The sequence below is a fragment of the Elgaria multicarinata genome, chromosome 1 (genome assembly GCF_023053635.1).
Source record: "Elgaria multicarinata webbii isolate HBS135686 ecotype San Diego chromosome 1, rElgMul1.1.pri, whole genome shotgun sequence".
NCBI classification, from domain to species: domain Eukaryota; kingdom Metazoa; phylum Chordata; class Lepidosauria; order Squamata; family Anguidae; genus Elgaria; species Elgaria multicarinata.
Window position 1 is genome coordinate 193,625,825 of NC_086171.1, and position 23,240 is coordinate 193,649,064.

Below are 23,240 nucleotides of genomic sequence, written 5' to 3' on the forward strand. Positions count from 1 at the left end.
CAGTCCACAAGATCCAGACCTCAGTAAAAGCCTGTAGCTTTTTCAGGCAGCCGCAGAGCCTCAGCATCCCAGCAGGGCCCACCTCTCATGCCTGTCTTGTCCCCCTTTATAACTGCTAGGCCAGGTTCCAGTTTAATTTCCCACAATAGTACCAACATAGCATCACTTTGGAGCACTGTGGGGAATTTCAATGTCAACTCCCTGCTGCAGCTGTCCACTACCAGATAAGCTTACCAATATAAGAGGCACACAAGTAGATCTCCTTGATCTTGGAGCTGGGTCTGCCAGCCTCTGTTGGTACTCTAGTTGGAAGTGGCCTATGCCTGAGAAGCATAGAGAGCTGCTGCTGTTCAGCAAAGATGATAATGGACTAAATGGACCAGAGAACCAATGCTATGTGACACCCTTCCCCAACCTGGTGCCCTCCAGATGTGTTGGGACTACAACGTCCAGCATTCTCCTGCCAGCATGTGATCTAACACATCTGGAAGGCACCAGGTTATTATTATTATTATTATTATTATTATTTATTTATTTATTTATTTATTTATTTATATAGCACCATCAATGTACATGATGATATTTTACATGATGATATTGTACATGATAATGTACATGATGATATTGGGGAAGGCTGGTACAAGATAACTTCCTGCATATGTAAGTGATCATCCCGATAACATAATAAAACTAAACCTAGCTATCGCATTATGCTTGACTTCTTATGAAAGCACACATCTACCCTGAGCCGTGTAAAGCCTTGCTTAAAAAGCATCCCTGCCGATTCAGAAAGAGCAATTTAAGAGAGTCAAACATTTGTTTTCACACATGGAGATTCAATGATTAAGGGTTGGCTTGCTGGAAACAGCTTTTTGTAGCTCTCAAATTCAGTTTTCACATCTAGAATACAATAGATGGGTTGGCATGGCGGGGAGCAAGAAAGGGAAGAGGAAAATGGATTGCATTAATCAAAGCTGCCTGACAAAGGTGTCAGGCTCTGAGATCGCTGCTCCTTCTTACAGCTTGGGTTTGTTGCGTCATGAACAAAGGAAGGATGCAGGAAAATGGCTGAATTTAGAGAGACTGGCTTCCACTTCAGGGCAGGACTTCCCTCCTAGCTAGAAAGCACTCATGTTACAGGGCAGTTTTCAAATCAGACATAAGCTGCAGTGCTATGTCTGTAAGGCCTACTGACTCTAGCCTTCTCCCTGAGGTGCTTGTTTTCTATGTGGAAGGATTTTCCTCATTTACATTTGCAACCTCATGCCCCACCACAGGCAAAGGAACTGGTTAGACTTTTGCTTAGACTTTAGAGAAGTGGCAGAGACAGTCATTTTTTAAAAAATGGATTATTATTGAAACAAACTAAAGGACAAACAGATTCGTAGGTGAATTCCTTTCTACTCTGACACCCAGCACTTCCAGATTCTAACTCTCTTCGCTCACCTCTCTTACCTTCACACAATCTACCTCCCTCAATACACTCTAATGGAGCCTTCCCCAACCTGCTATCCTACAGATGTGCTGGACTGCAACTCCCAGAATCTCCCAGCCAGCTATTCCCTTTTCATCAGAACATCAGAAGAGCCCTGCTGGATCAGACCAAGGGTCCACCTTGTCCAGCACTTTGTTCACACAGTAGCCAACCAGCTGTCCATGAGGGAACCACAAGCAGGACACGGGTGCAACAGCACCCACCCGCCGATGTACCCCAGCAACTGGTGTATTCAGGCTTACTGCCTCTGATACTGGAGGTTGCACTGAGCCATCAGAACTAGTAGCCATTGATAGTCTTCTCTTGTAGTGCTATGTATACCTTTCCGTTTTCACACGGAGGGCAATGTTGTCAAATCGTTAAAAGTTGGGGGCCCTCCTTGCATCCCAGATAAGTGGCTGGCTTCATACTTTGCATTGGTGACAACATCATGCAGTAGCGGGATTTGCCACATTTCCTGGTTAATGAGACAATGTGAGGTCCCTGTTAATTGGCTAGGGAAAGGGGATATTGATGAATTACCATGGTGCATGAATCCATTGTTGCAGAGTCCAACACCCAGTGCGACGGCTTCCTCCCTCGTCTGGCAGTCTCCCTGGTAACAAGAGAGGACAAATGTTACACCTCAGACCACTTCCTAATTCACACAACTTCCCCTCTGGCCTGTGACCAGGCCGGGCTCTCAAATTAGCATGGCGCTCTTTGCAAAGAAACAATAGTTAAGCCATTAAAATAGGACTCCCTTTGCTTAAATCCCATTCATTCGTATATATATAGTACCTCTTGACTCCCACAGGAATTGGAAGGACAAAGATCAGAGTTCCGGAAAGCAGCTGTTTTAATGGTACAAATGCAGCACACGACCTTCTTTCACTGGTCATTTCAACAGTATGCATTCACTGCCCCTTGGTCACAGACAATAAAACATCTCCTTAGGCCAAGTGGCAGCCAAAGCCATGTAGGAATGGGGGTGAAGACTCCTTATTCAGACTTCCCGAAGGTCAGAAATTTAGAAATTTATATGTTATACTAATTATTCCCCCTCAAAAAAAGAAGAAAAAATCAGTTTTAGAAATAAAAACACCCTCTAGTTACATTATTTGAAGGCTCGTGCACAACATTTCCAAGAATGATGCAATATATATGTTTCGGCTGAATTTTCAAAAGCCAAGAAAAATATGTTTTCGTGCCTGAGGCCCAATTTATCTGCACAACCAATTTGTGTGGGTGGCCACTTGAAACAGAACCACATAGGCGCACTAGATTGGGGAAGGGTGCTCTAATGTATGAATCAGATCATGCCTCTCTCCCATGTGATTTGGGCACTTTTAACACCACCAATGCAACTCCTTCTTCCCAGCATAAGAGAGGTTCCACTGGGGTCAGGGAGGGCTTTTTTCCTTCTCCCCCTTTGGAACTTGGAGATGCTCCTGCTGCCTTCCTCAAGGGTATCACGGACTGTGTCATACCTAGGCGAACCATAGGGGTAGTCTGTAAATCTAGTGCACCTTCATCTTAACAACATACACTAATGGAGCAGAGATTTGATGCATCCATACATATATTTTGCTTAGGTTTACGATCTGACTGATTGCCTTATTTAGACAGAGAAAGGAACCTTTCCCAAGTCAAACTGGACTGTGACTTGGAGAGAGAGTTTACTTCTCTCTCTAATGGGTGGGCTGGCTCATTTACTTGAGTCATCTGGGATGATCCACCTTGCAGACTCTCTTCCTATTATCAGGGAGTCAAACTACACATTACATTAATCAAACCACACAGCTGATCCTTCTTTTTGCTTTTACAAAGGGGTAAGTTTTTACATAGGAGTAAGTGCGCATAGTCACAATCTGCATCATGGCCACTGCATGCAGGGAGGGGACATTTAAACCTTTCTCCTTCAGCTACTTGGTTCCTAAAATTATACACACATCCTGTAGATGGGTTAAAAAGAGAGAGAAAACCCTCCACTGATGCCAATGGAAGCTATTGTTTTCTTCTTTTAATATTTCTTGCAGAGGTTGTAATAATTTCAAGAATGAAGTGGTTGAGAGGGGGAAAGATTTAAACCTCCCCTCCTGGTGCAGAGTGGATCTGGTCTGGATCACGGTTGTGTGCACTGTCTCTAGAGAAAAAACAAAGACAGGGATCAGCTGCATCTTAACGTGTGTAGTTTGACCCTTAAAAGGGTGGAGTTGGTAGATGGATGACTCTGCTGGTTAAGCAAGCAGTTGAACTAATCAGTGTTTATTTTTATTTTTTATTTTATATATTTATTGCATTTTTATACCACCCAATAGCTGAAGCTCCCTGGGCGGTTCACAAAAACTAAAACCATTCAAAGTAAAAAACAAACAGTATAAAAACATGATATAAAATACACATTAAAAACTGATAAAAAACATACCATACATGATTAAAACATCTTTAAAACATCCTTAAAACATCTGAAAAACATTCTAAAATTTCACTGGATAGGCCTGCTTAAAATGACCCTTTCCAGTTCTACGATTAGGCAGGCCTTCAAAAGTGTCTAACTACAAGTGATCAGGGTTCATTCTGGCCAGGAACATGCAACAGGCCACTGGGTTCACAAGGTTTAGCAACTACACACCAGCAAATCTAAACAGGTTGATTATGTAGTGTAGCAATAAACATTCCTCATGTAGAAAACATTCCTTTTACTGTTAAGTTCAGTTTACATGGTAGCCGCTAGATGAGACTACTGTGTGCCCCCAAAGTCTCCAATTGCCTGTTATAGCTATTGGCACTGACAGCTGCTGTAGGATCCTACAGGTGGAGAATGCCTTTCCAGCACTCTTGTTGTCCCACGATCTCAGCAAGGAAATTAAGCTTTGGATCTGTTTCTGCTTCCCCCTTGCCTTTGAAGTAGCTGCTTTCCCCTGCAACTGAGAGAAGGCGGAAGCAGCTGGGCCAGAGTAAAAAAAGAAAAAGAAACACAACAGATTGGTAGCATCAATTTCCTTTTTCATTAAAAGCAAAGTATTGCTTAGAAGGTGAGGGGACAGCAGCAACTCTCCTTTCCAGGGATGGGTGCCTGTAGCAGCTGTTGGAACTAATAGATGAAACAAGCACATGGAGACTTTGGTACATGTGATACCTCATTTGAAAGCTGCTGTGTATACAAGACCTGCCATTTAACTGCAACGTTATTTATGCAATAAGTGTAGTTCAATACTACTTTTAATTATGACAAACAACACAGTGGCCCCATTCAGAAGACACCTTAAACTACAGCTTTAACCATGGTGAATAAAGCAAAAAGCCTTGTTCATCATGGTTAAAGCTGTGGTTTAAGGTGTCTTCTGAACACCTTAAACCACACCATGAACCATGAACACCATGGTTAAAGCCATGGTGGTTAAGCCAGAAAGACAGGCCGTGTTCAGAAGACACCTGAAACCATGGCTTTAACTACAGTGAATAAAGCAAAAAGCCTTATTCACCATGGTTAAAGCCATTATTTAAGGGGTCTTCTGAACACGGCCTGGCTTTCTGACTTAACCAACATGGTTAAAGGTGTCTTCTGAATGGGCCCAATATCTGTAACAGCAGAAACAGTTCCTAGTTCCTAGTGGGTAAACAGCACAAAAGCTGCAAATGTCAAACAAAACTATTTCACAATCCCCCCTGAATACAGACAAATCAGAGAGTATTAATAAACATTCAATGAAACTTTTTGGCCATAATATAATTCCTAGCCTTAACATGCCTCTCTTCCATTCCAACATCCTGCCACATGGCAACTCTCAGCCTTCACTATGAGGTATTTTATTAGGAGAAATGGTGAGTTCATACCACAAACTAATTTTACCCCCACACTGTGTTTAAATTGAACAGGAAATGGTTTTTGACACCATTCTTAAGCTAGCCTTTGGGAATTTCAATTTGCTTACAAGCAACTGCACATATAAATCTTAGATCAGATCACTTCCCCAAAATGAACTTGGCTAGTAGTCCTGATAATGCAGCTTGGCTTCAGACATTATCCCTTGCAAAACAGCAGTTTTTAGGTCAAAGAGGTGACTAAAAATATAACTTCTCAGATCCTCTTTGCATACTTTCAGTTATAACACAAAACCTTTCTAAATGGAAAGGAAATTGCAATAATAGCACGAAAGGAAGATCACTTTGGAATCCAGAACTCTTCTGCATAGCCGACATCTGAGCATAATTGGAAGCCAGACCAGGCCAGTGGCTGGAACATCAATACAGGAGTAGCAAACTACATGGCAAGGGTGCAATTATATTTGACTCTAAACATTTACTCTCAATAAAAAATATTTTTTATTTTTTATTTTAAATTCTGATAAAAGATCTGCCATTTTCAGATGCAACATGCTTCTGAATACCAACTGACTGCTGGGAGAAACAGCAGCAGAAGTCTATTCCTTTCATGCCTGCTTGTAAGCTTCCCCAAGGCATCTAGTTGGGATATTGAACTAAATGGACTATTAGTCTGATCCAAGAGGGCTCTTATGCCCATATTATGCAAGGCAAGGAACATTGAATTAGTTTTTCAAAGTAAGGATTCAGAAATGTATGTTGGATCATAAAAAAAAATCACACTAAATTAGAACAGAAATGTATTTGAAAACAGAAAAGGGATGGGGCCGTAGCTTAGTGGTAGAGCACCTGATTTGCATGCAGAAGGTCCCATGTTGAATCCTCAGGATCTCCAGGTTAAAAAATAAGGATCAGGCAGCAAGTGATGGGAAAGACACTGACCAATTGATCAGCTAGTGCCAGACAGAATGGATGAACTTGGCTATGTGGACCACTGGTCTGACTCAAGTTTAAGACAGCTTCATATGTTCAAGATGTCTGGAGGGACAGTACATATACGTATAGTAGGAGTAGGCAACACGGTGCCCATTGGCACCAGTGTGCCCTATTGGACACCTTTCTTTGTGTACCCACTGAGGTGCCCTAAACATTCTTTTTTTTTAATTAACACATTTTCTTACCAGCAGCTGGGATTGCTTCAAAGCAAAGTGAGGGCCTCCAGTAGCTGCCATTTTCATTTCCCATTAATGGTTCTGAACCACACAAGGGGCCCAGAGACAGTCTTAGGAAGTGAACATGGTAGGGACCTACAGGCTGATGCTTTCCTCTGTAGTGCACTTGGCCAACAAGAAAAAGAAGCAGAGGAAAGAAAAAGTGACTTCGGATACCTCTGTCTGGAAAGCCATGCCTGCTATGGCAGGCATTTTGTGGTAGTACCCAGGACAATTTCTGATTGCCAAATGAACCCATGGGCCTGAAAAGGTTGCCAAACCTGATATAAAATAGCAGTATGTACTAACAGTATGTATTTCCCAACGTGCTCCCCTCCAAAAGTTTTAGTCGTCTTCACACAGCGCATAGTTAAACTAAGGAATTCACTACCACAAGATGTAATGATGGCCACTAATTTAGATGGCTTTAAAAGGGGGGATAAATTTCTGGAGGAGAAGGCAATCAATGACTACTACTCTTGATGGCTATGTGCTATGTCCACTATCCAAGGCAATAAGCTTATATACACCAGTTGCTGGGGAACATGGGTTGCACCCTGTCCTGCCTGTGGGTTCCTGGTCAACAGGTGGTTGGACACTGTGTGAACAAAGTGCTGAACTAGATGGACCCTTGGTCTGATCCAGCATGTCTCTTTTTTTGTTCTTATGTTCTAAACTACAACTCCCAGCATTCCTGTTTATTGGCTATGGTGGCTGGGGCTGATGGGCATTAAACTCCAAAACTTCTAGAGGGCAACAGGTTGGGGAAAGGTGAATATACTGTGTGTCCTATAGCAGTGAGTCTCATAGCTATCTACAAAACTAATAAAATATTGTCAGAGGTTTGATTGTTCTAACTTCAATAATCAATAAAATGTGCCTTCCAAACTATTTATGATTTGTCTTCTTTCTTTAGCTCTTCCATAATTCCTTAATTTGGCTATAATAATGCAGCTTATTTTCTATTCAATTGCTGATGGAATTTTATTTTCTCTCCAATAGTTAGGATAGGCTTTCCTAACCTGGCCACCTCCAGATGTGTTAGAGTGCAACTCCCTTAAATCCCATCTGACATGACCAAATAGGCAAGATGGCTGGGAATTATGGGAATTACAGTCCAACACACCTGGATGATGCCAGGTTGGGAAAGGCTGACTTAAGATACAGGACTGGCACCTCAGTCATAAGCATCTTTATTAACGCATCTGTCTGTTAAATCAAAAACAGGTCCATGCAATGCCAGGGTAATGTCAAGGCTTGGGAGCTTGTTCTAGAGTTGCAGTTTGCACATTTCCTAATTAGGCATGTTTTTAGAATTTAGCCACACGAAAATGAAAAGGCGAAGCCTGGAACATCCATCTTTTAGCTCCAACAGGAGTAGGATGTGTATATTTATGGGGAAAGATTACTCTACAGGCCTAGTGGGAGCCCCAAAGCATCCAGAGTGCGCAACAGGAAATCCCTAGAAAGTGATGTTTCCTGCTCCAAGAAGTTACAGGATTTATTGCTACACATGTAGCACGTCCACGTACATTTCTAACCACAGCATAGGGACAAGAGCTTCTCTTGGGACTGCTGAACATTTTGCTCTTTAGCATCTTTGGAAATGATTGGAAGTGCACCTTTCGGACATTGTCCCGCCCTTCCATTCCTCCACCTGCACAGTATCATTAATGCTGTCCTACACAACCAGATCCACTATGTCAAGCCATGCGTAATTAAGATCAAACTCCGCTGCAGCCATCAGTAATAAGTGGAAATTATTTCTGCGTTCGCATGACACCTTGCAAGATTTCCAGATAAGTATCATAAGTCTTTAAAGGGTGTGGACCTTTAAAGATCCAACTGCTGAAATGGCATATTCCTGCTACTCAGATAGATTACTCCTGCTCAGAAAGAGGTGCACTGCTACTGGCTGCTACTCTGCAATGTCAAACATCTCTAATTTTCTCCTCCCTTGCCAGTAGTACTCAATAGCTGAATGTGCTTGTCTGTGTTAGAATGGAGAGGGCCAGTGTGAACTGCAACTATGCTACTCTAATGGGTGAGCTGCCCTCAGTAAGCCTCTGCAAAGAGAATATTACACAACTTAAACTTATTTTAATGACTGACAATATATTACATGATTTCTGTTGCCCATTCTGTGCCCCCAACTAAGTTATGCCTACAGAAATTACCTTTATCGGCCCACTCTAGTTACACCATTGCTCAAAACATTTTGTAACTCAGCCTATATCTGATACATAGAGGGCTTTAGGCCTTGTTCCTCAAAACAATTGCATTAAATTAATAAACCCTGGACACTCATTTATCATATAGCAGAGTAAAGCACAAAGAAAGGAACTCTTTGGAGAGGGAAATGTACATTATACTTAGGCCAGATCTACACTGAGCAGGATATAGCACTGTGAAAGCAGTATGAAAGCAGTATATAAGAGGCAGGAGCCACACTACTGCTTTATAGCGGTATTGAAGTGCACTGACAACTGTTGGGACCCATGACACATGCCATATACTGCTTTCATAATGCTATATCCAGCTTGGTGTAGCTCCTGCCTCTTATATATCACTTTCATACCACTTTCTTATTTATTCATTTCATTTCTATACCGCCCAATAGCCGAAGCTCTCTGGGTGGTTCACAAAAGTTAAAACCATCAAATACGAATCAAAGCATAAAACAAATTATATCCTGCTTGGTGTAGATCTGGCCTTAGATTACTCATATTCTCATACGTACTTTTGCATTAGATCTGATTCATACGTTAGAGCAGCCTTCCCCAAGCTAGAACCTTCCAAATGTGTTGGACTCAGCTGCCATCTTTCAGACATCTGGAGGGAACCAGGCTGGGGAAGGCTGCATTACAGAGAGCCTGGGTAATCTGAGTCTCCCTTCAGTTGCTTTATAACCAAGGCCGGATCTACACTACTGCTTTAAAGTGCTATAAAACTGTTATAAAGCGCTTTAAAGCAATAGTGTAGATCCGGCCCAAGACAAATTTCATTTCCCTCTAGGGATAGTTGAGAATTTAATTTCTGTTCACAATCCTGAACATGAGCAGCAGTGATTTTTTTTTTGGAGAAACATTCATAATTCCTGAACTTGCTTGCAATTGCATTCAAAAAATGCATTTCTTTTTTTAAAAAAATGCAGTTTGGAGTGTGCATATTTTTAAAGAAATATATGCATTTTTGAAGAATACGCACAGAAACGCACACTCTTCCTGCTTGAACAAGCCAAAAAATAGGTCAAAATGAAAACAGGATCGAGCATAACAAGCTTTGAAGTGATTTTTTTTGGGGGGGGGAGAATTTAGGTGAGCTTGAAAACTGCTAGTTCTCTGGGCATGTTTAGCTTGGAGAAGAGAAGACTGAGGGGAGACATGATAGCATTCTTCAAGTACTTGAAAGGTTGTCACACAGAGGAGGGCTAGGATCTCTTCTCGATCATCTTAGAGTGCAGGACACGGAATAATGGGCTCAAGTTACAGGAAGCCAGATTCCAGCTGGACACCAGGAAAAACTTCCTGACTGTTAGAGCAGTACTATAACGGAACCAATAACCTAGGGAGGTCATGGGCTCTCCCACACAAGAGGCAGCTGGATAGCCATCTGTCAGGGATGCTTTAAGGTGGATTCCTGCATTGAGCAGGGGATGGACTTGATGGCCTTATAGGACCCTTCCAACTCTACTACTCTTTGATTCTATGATTCTTATTATATTCTCAAAAATTGGCTTGAGGCCACTCAACAGGAGATAACACTAGAAGTGTCTTTGGTTATGCATATGGCGTTCTTACCTTACTGTTCATGTCAGCACTACAGCATCAGTATTATCAGTGTTCAATTTCTCTGTCAATCAAACAATTATCCTGTTCCCTACCTACCCTGAACTAATTATGTCAATGACAGAGGTGGGCAGAGTTGTAGGATCTACTTTTATTTTTTACTAGAACGCCATGATCCACCAACCAAAGCGAGATGCAGAACACACACACTTAGAATTAAAGCATCCTGAGCCCAGGAATGTTTTCAGTATCAGAAGTGAACGCTCCCTCCACACACAAATCCATACTTGGGGTGAAAACAGATATAAGTTTAAATCCAAAACTAGCAGCTATGTCTCCCCCGCCACACACATACACTGTTTTTCTAGAGTAGGCATAGGACCCCCAATTTGGATCTTAAAAGCTCCCCTACCCTACCATGCTGCGATCCTGATCTGGATCAGGCCCCCTACAGCTACTCTTAGAGCTAAAATGACAAAAAAGATGCAGCTGCTAGATATGGATTTAAAGTAATGTCTATTTTGGCCCTGGGTCACCTCCCCCACTGCCTACTCCACGACAGCTTTCTTCATTTCAGTAGTATAATTTGAGAAGCGGCAGAGTCACTTTGTTGTTTCCATTGACAAACTAGAGGCAAGAGGCCTTGCTGATCTATACAAATCACCCAGAGATCCACCAGTAGATCCCAATCTAACTTCTTTCCAGTAGTCTAGGATATACAACAGGAAGCAGGGCAGAAAATGGAGAGCTCACATGTGTGAACATCAACTGGAAGCAACTTAGCCATCATCATTCAGGACCAAAGAACATTTAGCCGTTGACAAATCCATGAAAATAATATGGCTAAAATATTATGCAGAATGTGATTCTCACATGATTGTTCACCTGTATCTTTAGATATTGGGGTAGAAATGAAAACCAGGCTCTTCCATTAGTAAATGATAGCTGTGGCTGTTTGAGCCCAAATTACAAACAGAAGGAACTGTTCTCCAAATTGCAAACAGAAGGAACAGGGCTCAATTTATTTAAAAATTGGGAATTTAAATCTTTTTTTTGCCAACATAACCAGCATTTTCAGTAGTTTAAAAATGTTTAACACGTTCAGTCAATATTACTATACATATAATGATGATGGCTAAGGGCAGTGGTGGTGGCAGAGGGAATGTGTGTGTAATAGGAGAAGAGTTATGGTGTGTGACCTTGCATCCCACTCCTGAATTCCTTAACTATGGTCAAAGGCCAGTTAGCGTAATATCTCCCCAGGCTCACCATAATTCTGTCTGCTTAAGCAAATGTTTTTACTTGGTGCAGAATGGTGTGACATAATAATACAGTGAAAGATGAAAATGCAGAGACCGGCTACAAAGAAAAGAAACATCAATATCTGTACGCTCTCATTACCTGAGCAATCAGCCAATCCACCAGTTTACTTCCTGGAATCACTGACTTGTAGGTCTTCAAGTGGTAATCTCGGTCTCTGAATCAGAAAAGAAAGTTAAAAGATCATTAAATAATATCACTGGGCAGAAAAATTAGTACAATGAGCAATGCCACATCTTAACCAGGGAAAGTAATTATAGAAAGAAAACCATTTCTCAATTGCAATTATAGAAAGAAAACAATTTCTCAATGATCTCTATGCAATTTATAGCGTTGTTCCATAATGTCATCATTGCATTTCATAGGTAATCCCAGTGGACATTGCAGGCACAGCAGAGCTTGGCCTATAGATCCGACTGGGATGTACCTACTTCATTCTGACCTTAATTTCTATCACCCTTATACCTCTTACTTCCAATTTTATTATGAACTACTTTGAAACAATATTTGTATGCATGCTGTATCTTTATTATGAGTTAATCAAGAATGTAGGCATAAATCTCCCTGGGGTGAAGCACTTATCTGGATTATTTGTAATCACTCCTGACCCTAATTTCTACCCATCATTTTAGGATGGGGAGAGCAATGGCTGTTCTTGCTTGTTGATCACTAATGCTGCCAATGCTGCAAAAGAAGCTTCTAATGGTATGCCCCAATGTCAGTAACATTCTCGCAACTGAATTGATTATCATTATTTCCTTTACGTATTAATCACTTGCCTAATGGAATGGATGAATGAAGCAGGGATGTGTGTGAACACACACACACTCCAGCAACACTCTTCTTCTTGGGAGTTCTGCTACCCCACCCCCACGGGGTAGCAATGTTTTCAATTAAGCAGAATTATAGTTCACGAAATGTCTCTGTGCTCCAGGTGCTATTAGTATGACAATGATTACTTACTTACTTAATTAATTACATTTCCACACTGCCCAATAGCCAAAGCTCTCTGACTGGTTCACAACAATTAATTTGTCACTCACACCACTGCATCTGCTACGCAAATTGGGGGAATAAGAGGTCAATTGGAGAAACTGGGACTCCTAGCTTCATACACCCATAAGCAGCAGTAGCTTTGTGCATCCATAACTAATGCAGTGCTGGTCGTCAAGCAAAGTAGCAGGCTCAATCTTCAAGTCTTGTACCAGTGGTTAAAATCCAACATTATTAATTTATTTATTTATTTATTACATTTTTATACTGCCCAATAGCCAAAGCTCTCTGGGCAGTTCACAAAAATTTAAACCATGAAAAACACAATAAAACAACCAACAGTCTAAAAACACAAATACAAAATACAATATAAAAAGCCCAACCAGGATAAAACCACACAGCAGAAATTGATATAGATTAAAATACGTAACTAAAACAGCAAGTTTAAATTTAAGTTAAATTAGGTGTTAAAATACTGAGCAAATAAAAAGGTCTTCAGCTGGCGATGGAAGGAATACAGTGTAGGCGCCAGGCGAACCTCTCTGGGGAGTTCGTTCCACAGCCGGGGTGCCACGGCAGAGAAAGCCCTCCTCCTAGTAGCCACCTGCCTCACTTCCTTTGGCAGGGGCTCACGGAGAAGGACATAAATCTTACTTAGAGTAGTCCTATTGAAATGAATGATTCTTAAGTTAATCACAACTAACTTGTCCCATTCATTTCAATTGTCTACTCTAAGTAGGTCTTACGCTGGATTTTGCTCAGCATCTTTCAAGCAGTCCACTACTGTATTACAGGTAGCACAAGCAAAGGGAGAAGATTCCAGTTGACAGCCTGGTAAAAGCCAGAAGGAAGACAGACAAAATACAAAGGCACCATGATCATCAACTTACTTTACCACAGGAGTATAAAGACTGTGCAGACGGCAGTAGAGTCTCACACCCTGCAGAGAGAAACAAATGTGGGCTTGCAATTTCATAACAGACATAATATTATCTAAAACACATGCAGAGAAGCTGCAGCAAGTCTGGCTAATTTTTTTCCAGGCATTTATCACCACCTTATTGAATGGGTTTTGTTGTACCTGTACTGATACGGTAGTTTATGATGCGTGCAGATTTCTGTGATATTTTAATAAATTATTGTTTTAATTTGTAAGCTGCCTTGGGGATTTTATGGTCAAAAAGCAGCATAAGATATATATTTAATAGACAAATAAATGAAATGAGAGTTTGCAGACCTTTATATATGGCAGTCCTAAATGTAAAACATAGTTGCATGCAGATTTCATTCACTTCCAAGTATTAGTGCTGAAGTAGAATGAATATATATACTTTAAAGTCAGCCTTTTCACTGAAAACTCAACAATGAGGTTTTTAGTCTTCCACTCTAAAACATGTGACCTTCCTTCAGTATGTATAGATTTATCTGGCCATAAAACTTGCTGCTTCCTCATCCTGATAAAAGAGAGAGTCCAGAGTTCAGGGAGAAAGAGGAGATGTGTGGGGAGTGGACTTCCTTGGTTTCTAAGACAGCACAAAACAGCAGTTTGACCAAGACTGCAAAATAGGTTATAAATAGCTCAGTGATCCAATGAATTCTTATCTATCACATAGAGCTTTTTTTCTCTAGATCCAGCAAAAAAAACATACCTTGGACATTATGTCTTCCAGTTCACTCCTTGGCTTATAAGTCCCATCATCGTAACGAAACCTGTACATCACCTGCTCATTCTTGAAGTGGTGCTTATCTGAAACTGAAGTATCAGAACCACAGTCAGCAGCTTATTTTTCATTCTCCAGCGCAATGCTCTTTCTGCAGAGGCACCCACCATTTCTAAGGTTTGAATGAGGCCAAAGATGAAGCACTCATGATTTTACAATGTGTGAATGGGCACACACAATGGGTTGAAACCAATGGTGGCTTTTCCCTTCCAATCACACAGAGCAAAGAACCTGATTTTCACCAGCTGGACAACCATCTGTCAGAGATGCTTTAAGGTGGATTTCTGCATTCAGCAGGATGCTGGACTTGATGGCTGTATAGGCCCTTCCAACTCTACTGTTCTGAGATTCTATGATTCAATCACCCCCCTGGGGCCATCCCTCCCATGAGGCAGGGTGAATCCCCCACCTCAGGCAGCAAAACAGGAGGCACAGCGAATCACACACAATCACATACACACACACACATCAGGAAGGTCTGCTGCTGCCTAGCTAGCCCCACTCCCCAGCTAGGGCAAATGCTGAAGTAGGAAAGGAGCCAGCGGGGCTCCCCAAAGCAGCCACCCAGGTGATATCTCAGTCAGAGGACTCTCGGAGGATATCTGTCGGAGTGAAAGATTGGGCAGACAGGTTCTCTGAGGAACTGACCATGCCCCAAATGCTCTGTGAAGCAGTCCTTCCTCAGAGTGAGGCATTGTGGATAAGAGACCCAGAAGACTTTTCAGAGTGAGGCATTTGGGGACTGGCCAGGTCTCCAGAGAGTTTATCCACCAGACCTCTTGCTCTGAGAGAGTCAGCAATGGAGGAGAGGGGCAGCATGCAGCCTCCTGTCTCAAATGGCAAGATGTCTTGCTCCGCCTAACTCCTCCAGGTCTGCAGGCCATGTCCCATTGGATTCCTGAGAGGCCCACAAAACCCACAGGAGCAGCTTTTGGGGACGATTAACAATACCATCATGCCAGGTGCCCAGCGCCCCACTGCAAGGATATCCCCTGAGCAGCATCATAGCACTGTTATGAAAAAAACTGCAATTTTTATTTGTAGTCACTTGGAAAGGGTCACAGCTTCAGAACTGCGACAGTACATATATTCTGGAGCAGAATAAATTGGCTTTTCATTCAGTAACAGATGTTCAGGTATTCAACATCCACAATTGTGATCAGTTTTTTTCCCTCCCCTTACATTACCAAAAATAAGGACTAGATTTTAATTGCTTCATATACTGGATATTTTAGCAGAGACAACGGGAAAACCCATCCCATTGGATTCTCATGAACTAATGTCTTCTGTTTCTGGGCCAGATGCATGGATGTGCTCCAAAAGGTTTTAATGGAAGAAAGCAGCAGCTACTTCCCCACGCTGCTGCCTCCTCTTCCTCCTCCTCCAAACACTGTTAGAGAAAGCACTACCACCACCACCAAGCTTATAATGCAAAGAGCTCATTGCAGACATCAGGAAAGGGTAATAAAATAACTTCCCAGTTGATAATTGAGTTTCAGTGCATTTGCACTGAAATTGAGACTGCTGAAGGTTTAATACCTGAGGAAGAAAAAGCCTCATTGCTTTGATGTGCATTTTCCAGCAATGTACACCTGAAGGGTGGAAAACAACTCCCAAAGCTTAACTGACTCAGAGCCATTCAGCTTTCTGCAATAATAATGGAAATCAGCAAAGGGGGGGGGGAAACCCATGATTTCTAGCTTACAGTATCTGGCCACTCCACAAATCAAAACATAGACTCATAGGAGAGTTGGAAGGGGCCTATAAGGCCATCGAGTCCAACCCCTGCTCAGTGCAGGAATCCACCTTAAAGCATCCCTGACAGATGGCTGTCAAGCTGCCTCTTGGTCTCTAGTGTGGGAGAGCCCATGACCTCCCTAGGTAACTGGTTCCATTGTCGTACTGCTCTGACAGTCAGGAGGTTTTCCCTGATGTCCAGCCAGAATCTGGCTTCCTGTAACTTGAGCCCATTATTCCGTGTCCTGCACTCTGAGATGATCAAGAAGAGATCCTGGCCCTCCTCTGTGTGACAACCTTTCAAGTATTTGAAGAGTGCTATCATGTCTCCCCTCAGTCTTCTCTTCTGAAGGCTAAACATCCAGAGCCATTTCATATGTTACTCGAAAGCAAACCCAGATTTTACCAAGTGGGTGCTCCATGGGGAGCTGAAACCAATTACGTCTGCTGAGGGAATGTACCTGCACATCACGTCTGTTCACTAAAAATGTAATGTCTGAAGGGATCCAGAGCAAGGCCATGTATGAAGTGGTTCTGAGAGATCTCAAGTGTCAAAATATGTGCCTCAAGGATGACTTTGGGACAAATCGCATAATTCTTAGGCATGATAACATAGTCAGGGTCCATTCAGGCCAGAGTTGAAGAGAGCTTTTCAGCCTGGGGCCCACACTGGCTCCAGGCAAGCACAGGAGTGGGGAGTGGGGGGACACACACACACAGGCCTGGAGTGGGTGGGGCTAGCATGGGGAAGGCCATCCCCACTGCAGGCATGTAACCCCAATGGGCCTGACTAAGCACACACACACACACACACACTATTCATATGCAGATACAAGTGTTTGCACCATTTACACTCTCTCAGCTGCCCCTTAGTCAGTACTTCAGTAGTGAAGGGAGAACTGCTGCTTCAGGAACTACTGCTTCAAGGCACTCTGCACGCATTGAAACACACCCCACAAGCCTCTTCTGCGAGGGGCAGGGTTTTTAGGGTTTGCCTAAAGACGTATAGGATTGTACGTTATACTTTAGCGATAGGCTTGGTCTCCAAGGGGAGATTAAAACATAAAGACATTGCAGATGGAGATAAATTTTAACTATGTCTTTAATCTATATGCTCTTTCACTGAGATGCTTCAAGCACAGGAGCGGATTCTGTGCAAAAGTGACTGTCTAGGATGTCTCTGCGCACCTAAAGTTCTCAAAAGCATTTCCCCTGCAGGGCGGTGGGGATGATAAGCAGAGCATGTCTATACATAAAGGCAAATGCAGAATATTGGTTGTATGTTCCATTCTTGGGAGGAAAAAACTCCAAAAACTACAGTCTGCAAAAAGGGATTTGCTAATCATTAGCAAAGGCTTTAGCGCGCATACTAATTCACAAAATGTTGCTCTAAGCAAGATTATAAGTCCCACCTGACGCCAAGAAAAATCCTCCAGTTAGAAAAGACCCCAGAATTAAAGTGTTGCTTGAAATGTTGAACGCAGAGGCCTGAATCACATGTAAAGGGTGATCTTTTAAAAAAATAAAAATAAAAAATAGTACCAACAACTATTACAGCTTCCCAGTGCATTATTGCACCTGATACAAACTTTTCCCTTGATAAAAAGCACTCACCATGATGAATGATGCCGTTCTCTAGCAGAGCTTGTCCCAGGTTGACCCCTTCCTCTGGTTTGCTTATCTCCCCAATTTCTGTGAGCCAGGATACAAACTCACTGTGTGGAAAGAAATAGAAAAACAGATTAGTTCCCTGATCCCTTTGGGCAAGAAGAAAAACAGGCAAGATGTGAATTTCCCCCACGCCCCCCCCCCCCCCCCCGTGCCTGTCCCTCCGCCATCTAAAGTATGACATATGCACATGATCAGGGGTCTGGAAACAAAGCCCTATGAGGAGAGACTGAAAGAACTGAGCATGTTTAGCTTGGAGAATAGAAGATTGAGGGGAGACATGATGGCACTCTTCAAATACTTGAAAGGTGGTCACACAGAGGAGGGCCAAGATCTCTTCTCGATCATCCCAGAGTGCAGGACACTGAATAATGGGCTCAAGTTATAGGAAGCCAGATTCTGGCTGAACATCAGGAAAAACTTCCTGACTGTTAGAGCAGTACAACAATGGAACCAATGACCTAGGGAAGTCGTGGGCTCTCCCACACTAGAGGCCTTCAAGAGGCAGCTGGACAGCTATCTGTCAGGGATGCTTTAAGGTAGATTCCTGCATTGAGCAGGGGGTTGGACCTGATGTCCTTAAAGATCCCTTCCAACTCTACTATTCTATGTTTCTGTGAGAGCCAGAGAAGCTGAGAAAGGACCCTGGTCCAAATCCCTGCTCAGCCTTGAAGCTCTCTGGGGGAGCTTGAGCCAGTCCCTCTCAGTCTAGGCTATCTCACAGGGTTCTTCTAAAGATCAAATGCAGCAGCGGGGAAAGAAGTGCTTGCAGAAAGGGCAGGATTTAAAAATACAGTAAATAAATAAAATATAAATGCTATGAACCGTGACAGGGATGGATGATTTGTCTTCCAAGTGGCTGGAGAAATGCTCCCCTGAAAAACGAAGTTACCTGGGGAGATTACTCTCAGGGTCAAACTACATGTTACATTAAGTACATGGCGTATATCTGAGGCTTACCTTAACGTTTACTCTAGGGGAGGGGTGTGCAGCTTCAGTTTGGATTGGGACCACTGCACACTGGGAGGGGAAGATCAAAGCAACCCCAGCCCACACATACTGTTGCTTCTCAAATTATGCACACATGTGCATAGAAGTGTTTAAAAAGTGGGGAAGGAGAGGCCTCCATTGATACCAACCTAATTAGCTTAGTTTTGATCTGGGAGAAATTCCCGTGGGTACAGCCTCGACAATCAATTCCTACTCTGTTTTGCAGCACTGCTGGAGGAGTGCTGCCACTGTTCTGACCTGGTTTGGGGGCCCAGGCTTCTACCCCGTGGTCCAGGGTTAACAGAGCCACTGCTTTGCAGTATGGGATTAAAACATAAGAACATAAGAAGTGCCATGCTGGATCAGACTGAAGGTCCATCTAGTCTAGCACTCTGTTTATACAGTGGCCAACCAGCTGTCGATTGGGGACCCACAAAGCAGGACATGGTGCAACAGCCACCCATGTTCTCCAGCAACTGGTGCACACAGGCTTACTGCCTCGGATACTGGAGGTAGCACATAACCATCAGGGCTAGTAGCCATTGATGGCCTTCTCCTCCAGGAATTTACCCAACCCCCTGTTAAAGCCATCCAAATTGGTGGCCATGACTACATCTTGGGCTAGATGACTCTGTGGCCTTTCCCAATCCCACAGCTCTACAATTGCAGAACGTATAACTAAAAATGGGGTGTCTAAGCGAAGAACTTCACCTTCTATGGCGCTGCTAGCAAAGGCACCTAACACCCACTAGCCAAAGATGTCAAGCAGGGAAGAGGAAATTCACAGGATATAAGCACACTTGAGATAAGATGTATGATACAATACAAGAGGGAAGGTGGAAACTCAACATGGGATTACCGTTTTGGGCAGCAGCCCCATGTATTTTATAAGGTGCAATTCCACCCTGAATCTGAATGAACGGCTGTGCTGCAGTGTTGTTATACACACACCAGAGCTCTCAAATCTGGCCAGATTGCAATTGCAACTATATGCAGCAGTGAATGAGAGAGAGAGAGAGAGAGAGAGAGAGAGAGAGAGAGAGAGAGAGAGAGAGAGAATGAGAATTGGTATGAAAAGAAATAAACTTGATGAATGGGACACTGTCAGTGCCCTGAGCGGACCTGGATGTTTGCCAACTTGAGTAGCAATTATTCCAGAACTGTTCAAAGCATGAAAAGGATTTCTGAAAGCAGAGCAATGCAGAGGAAATCTGTGTTCAATAAAATAGCTGTAACTCTTCCAGTTTGTGTAACTTCGTTGCTTATCAAAACCAGCATCCTTGCATCCAATTTCAGGTCCCTGGGCACCATACTAGTAGTCTGTGTCTAGAAAGGGTTGACTCATCTAAGCCACAGGTAGTGCGTTCAGAAGAAAACAGGAAGAAAGAAACATTTTCAGCTTGGTTTAGGGAGGATTTAACTAAAGGGATTTCAAACTCGTTTCTGCATCTTTAGGTCGGTATGACTGAAAAGAACTTGCAAATCATCTGAAGGGTATAAATTTGCCAGATCCACTCCAGCGAGATTTTTGCATGTTCAGTGAAGACTAGCATTTCCCACCAGATGTTTGAGAACTACACCAATGGAAGCTGGGAAGAACGTTTTGACCTACTAAGGCTTTGACCTATAAAACCTTACACAGCTCAGGACCACAATACCTGATGGCGTGCCTCTCCCGGCATGAACCAACCTGTAGTCTACACTCAGCTTCCAAGGGAAGCTCAGAGGGCAGCCACAAGAGAGAGGGCCTTCTCACTAATGGCCCCCCAGTTATGGAATGATCTCCCTGACAAGGCCCACCTGGTGCCAGCATGACTATTCTTTCAATGCCAGGTTAAAACGGCCCTCTTTTCTCTGGCGTTTGGCAGTGTACAATGAGTTATAAATGGTTCAACAAATTGTTTTAGATATACGTTGTCTCTCTCTGTGTTATCTATTTATACGGTTTTTATGTAAACTCTTTTCTTTCTGTACTCCACATGTTGCTGGCTAACCTTCAGAGGCAGGGAGCCTTCTCTGCTCATGCAATTTGGAAGCCTGATCTTCCAGAGTTCTAAGTTGTGCAGGGAGCCTACATAAATAGCAAAGGCTCCCTCCCGCACATCATCCCTTCCCCACATGTGGAAGGTGATGAAGCCGGCAATGGGGACACAACAAAGGAGTTAAGACTATCAGGCTCATTCCCACATTCTTCCTCATGACATGAGGCTTGGATGCCCGAGGCTCTAATGGGTGAAAGATGGAGCCGATTGTGGGATCACATGCTGCCTCTTGTCAGTTTAGACCTGGTGGATATTGCGCGGACATAAGGTAGCATCCGACAATGTCCTGGTGCTAGTGTCAACGATGTGGTGCTCTAGTAAATCAATGCATGCACAATACAACTAGCACGTGCAATCTGCAACAAAAATTTGGCTGCAAAAAGGGGGGAGTAAAGAAATTGCCCCTTCTTTGCTGCCATACCACGCGCATTTCAGCAGCAAAGCACAACATTTCCCCATTGCACTAACAAGCACTAGTTACATTCAAGCTAGTGCAATATCATTCGTGCTGCTGCTGGGACACTGTTGGATCCTACCCACACCTGTTAACTACGGTTAGGGAAAGAGAAGGAAACTGTGGGAGAATGCAGGGATCAGTGCCAGGTCCAGGTTTTGAGTCTACCTTCTCACCAGCATTATCACCAGTTTAGGGTGACCATATGGAAAGGAGCACAGGGCTCCTGTAGTACAAAAAACAGAATTTCAAGAGGTGTCATTTGTATGCATGCAGCACCTGCTGAAATTCCCTCTTCATCACAACAGTTAAAGTTGCAGGAGCCCTGCCCTCTTTTATATCTGGTCAGTTTCACAGATTGCTTTTCTGAATACCTAGAAAATGTCCACAATGTTGTACTACTCAAGAAAGGCAATTCCTTTAGGACTTCACCCAATACCAAAAAATAAATAAATGATGAAAAATTACAAGGACTTGAAGGAACAGGCTGTGCTCAGGGTATTCTACCTGGAAGTCATTGGAAGGACACAAAAGCATTACATTAGAAACAACTTTAGAGCTGATGCAGGATGAAAGATCAATAAGGTCAGTAAAGTAAAATAAAGCCTTTACAAAATGAGCAACTATGTTTCAAGGCCAAGATCAAGTTCTGTGCCGACAACTTTTTATTCATACAGAACTGTCAAACAAACCATCAAACCACGATTTGAAGTATATGACAAGAAGCTCCTTTGGCGGTTTGAGCCTGAACAGCAAGAAGACTTGCAGGTCAACATTTTGGAGTGGGAGGGGGGGATTGTTTAAGGATAAGCCAGATCTAACATGACAGGTTTGCAACAGCATATTGACTTGGCTGATTGAAACACATTAGCTTAGAACCCTGCTAGGTGGTCAGGACCAGAATAGCTGCAGAGCTGCTATAGTTAGAAACCCACAAAGATTTTTCTTCTTTTTCTCTTGCTTAGAAGGATTAAGAAGCCAAGACTGAAATAACAAGATTGCTACAGCGATGAATTACAGCACGTTTATAGCTGGAGATGTGCATCTGGAACTAGAATGCAAAAAAAGAGCACACTTCAGTTCAAGACGGAGGGTTTTGGTAAAAATGCACCAAGGCAGCCACAAGATAGGTATTTTTACAGTTGTTGCCAGGCAGGTCTGGTAAGAAAGAGCAGCACATAATGTGAAATATTTCGTGCAGCCAAAGAAATACAATGAAAAAGTAAAACTGACATGGACTTCTGACACTGGCATTTGCATACTGGCAAAACAAATAGCATAAACCCTATTCATTCCACAGTTATGAGGATTAGCAGTGGGTGAGAGATTTGTTCGGTTTGCATTTCAACGTGTACATACGAAATGTCCACTTCCGGAAACTACACATGAACCAGAATGCAAACAGACGTCAAAATCCATACTTCTCTGAAGGTTTGCAATTTAGTTCACCCACAAAAAGTATGTGTGGGGGGGGGGTGAGGATGTACACACAATCTGTGCATACATTTTGGGAAATATGCATAAAAATACTTTATTTAATGGGGAAATTGCTTACAAAAATAAATACATTTGTGAAGGTGCACACAAAAAACATTTATTGAATGGTTGGGAGAAGTTGCTTGCCGAAGTGTGTGCATTTGCAAAGAAAACGTGCATGCTTTGAAAAATCGAAGCCAACTAAAAATAATAATTTGCAACGCGGTGCAGAAACAGGACATGACAACATAAAAGTGGGGGAAATGAGAACGGAATCAAAATTGAGTTTGACAGATCCATCACTATGGGTTCCATCTTTTCACTCTTTGTCTAAAGTGGAAAGTATTGTATGTACAGTCACTCCAAGCAAGTCCCATACCAGAAACACCAGTCCTTCCTTCAACTCTACCCTCCTGTCATGTATGAGAACACGGTACCGTTTCTGCTCCATGTATATATAAGCAAAACCAGCTTGTTGCAACACTCAGCACAACATAGGTGGATAAGCTATCCCTGAGAATAGACTTCCCGACTGATA

At 42.7% G+C, this 23,240-nt stretch overlaps 1 protein-coding gene across 2 annotated transcripts in view; it reads right to left on the reverse strand.

The window, feature by feature from the left end:
* The window catches only part of PREX1 (phosphatidylinositol-3,4,5-trisphosphate dependent Rac exchange factor 1), a 259,443-nt gene that overhangs the window by 79,762 nt on the left and 156,441 nt on the right, over positions 1 to 23,240 (reverse strand). For both annotated transcript variants that reach the window (XM_063145951.1, XM_063145959.1), the window contains 5 exons: positions 17,687 to 17,787; positions 14,264 to 14,367; positions 13,505 to 13,554; positions 11,703 to 11,778; positions 2,018 to 2,090 (listed from right to left, as the gene is read on the reverse strand). In XM_063145951.1, coding sequence (XP_063002021.1) covers positions 2,018 to 2,090; positions 11,703 to 11,778; positions 13,505 to 13,554; positions 14,264 to 14,367; positions 17,687 to 17,787 — 404 coding nt within the window. The remainder of the gene's footprint in view (positions 1 to 2,017; positions 2,091 to 11,702; positions 11,779 to 13,504; positions 13,555 to 14,263; positions 14,368 to 17,686; positions 17,788 to 23,240) is intronic.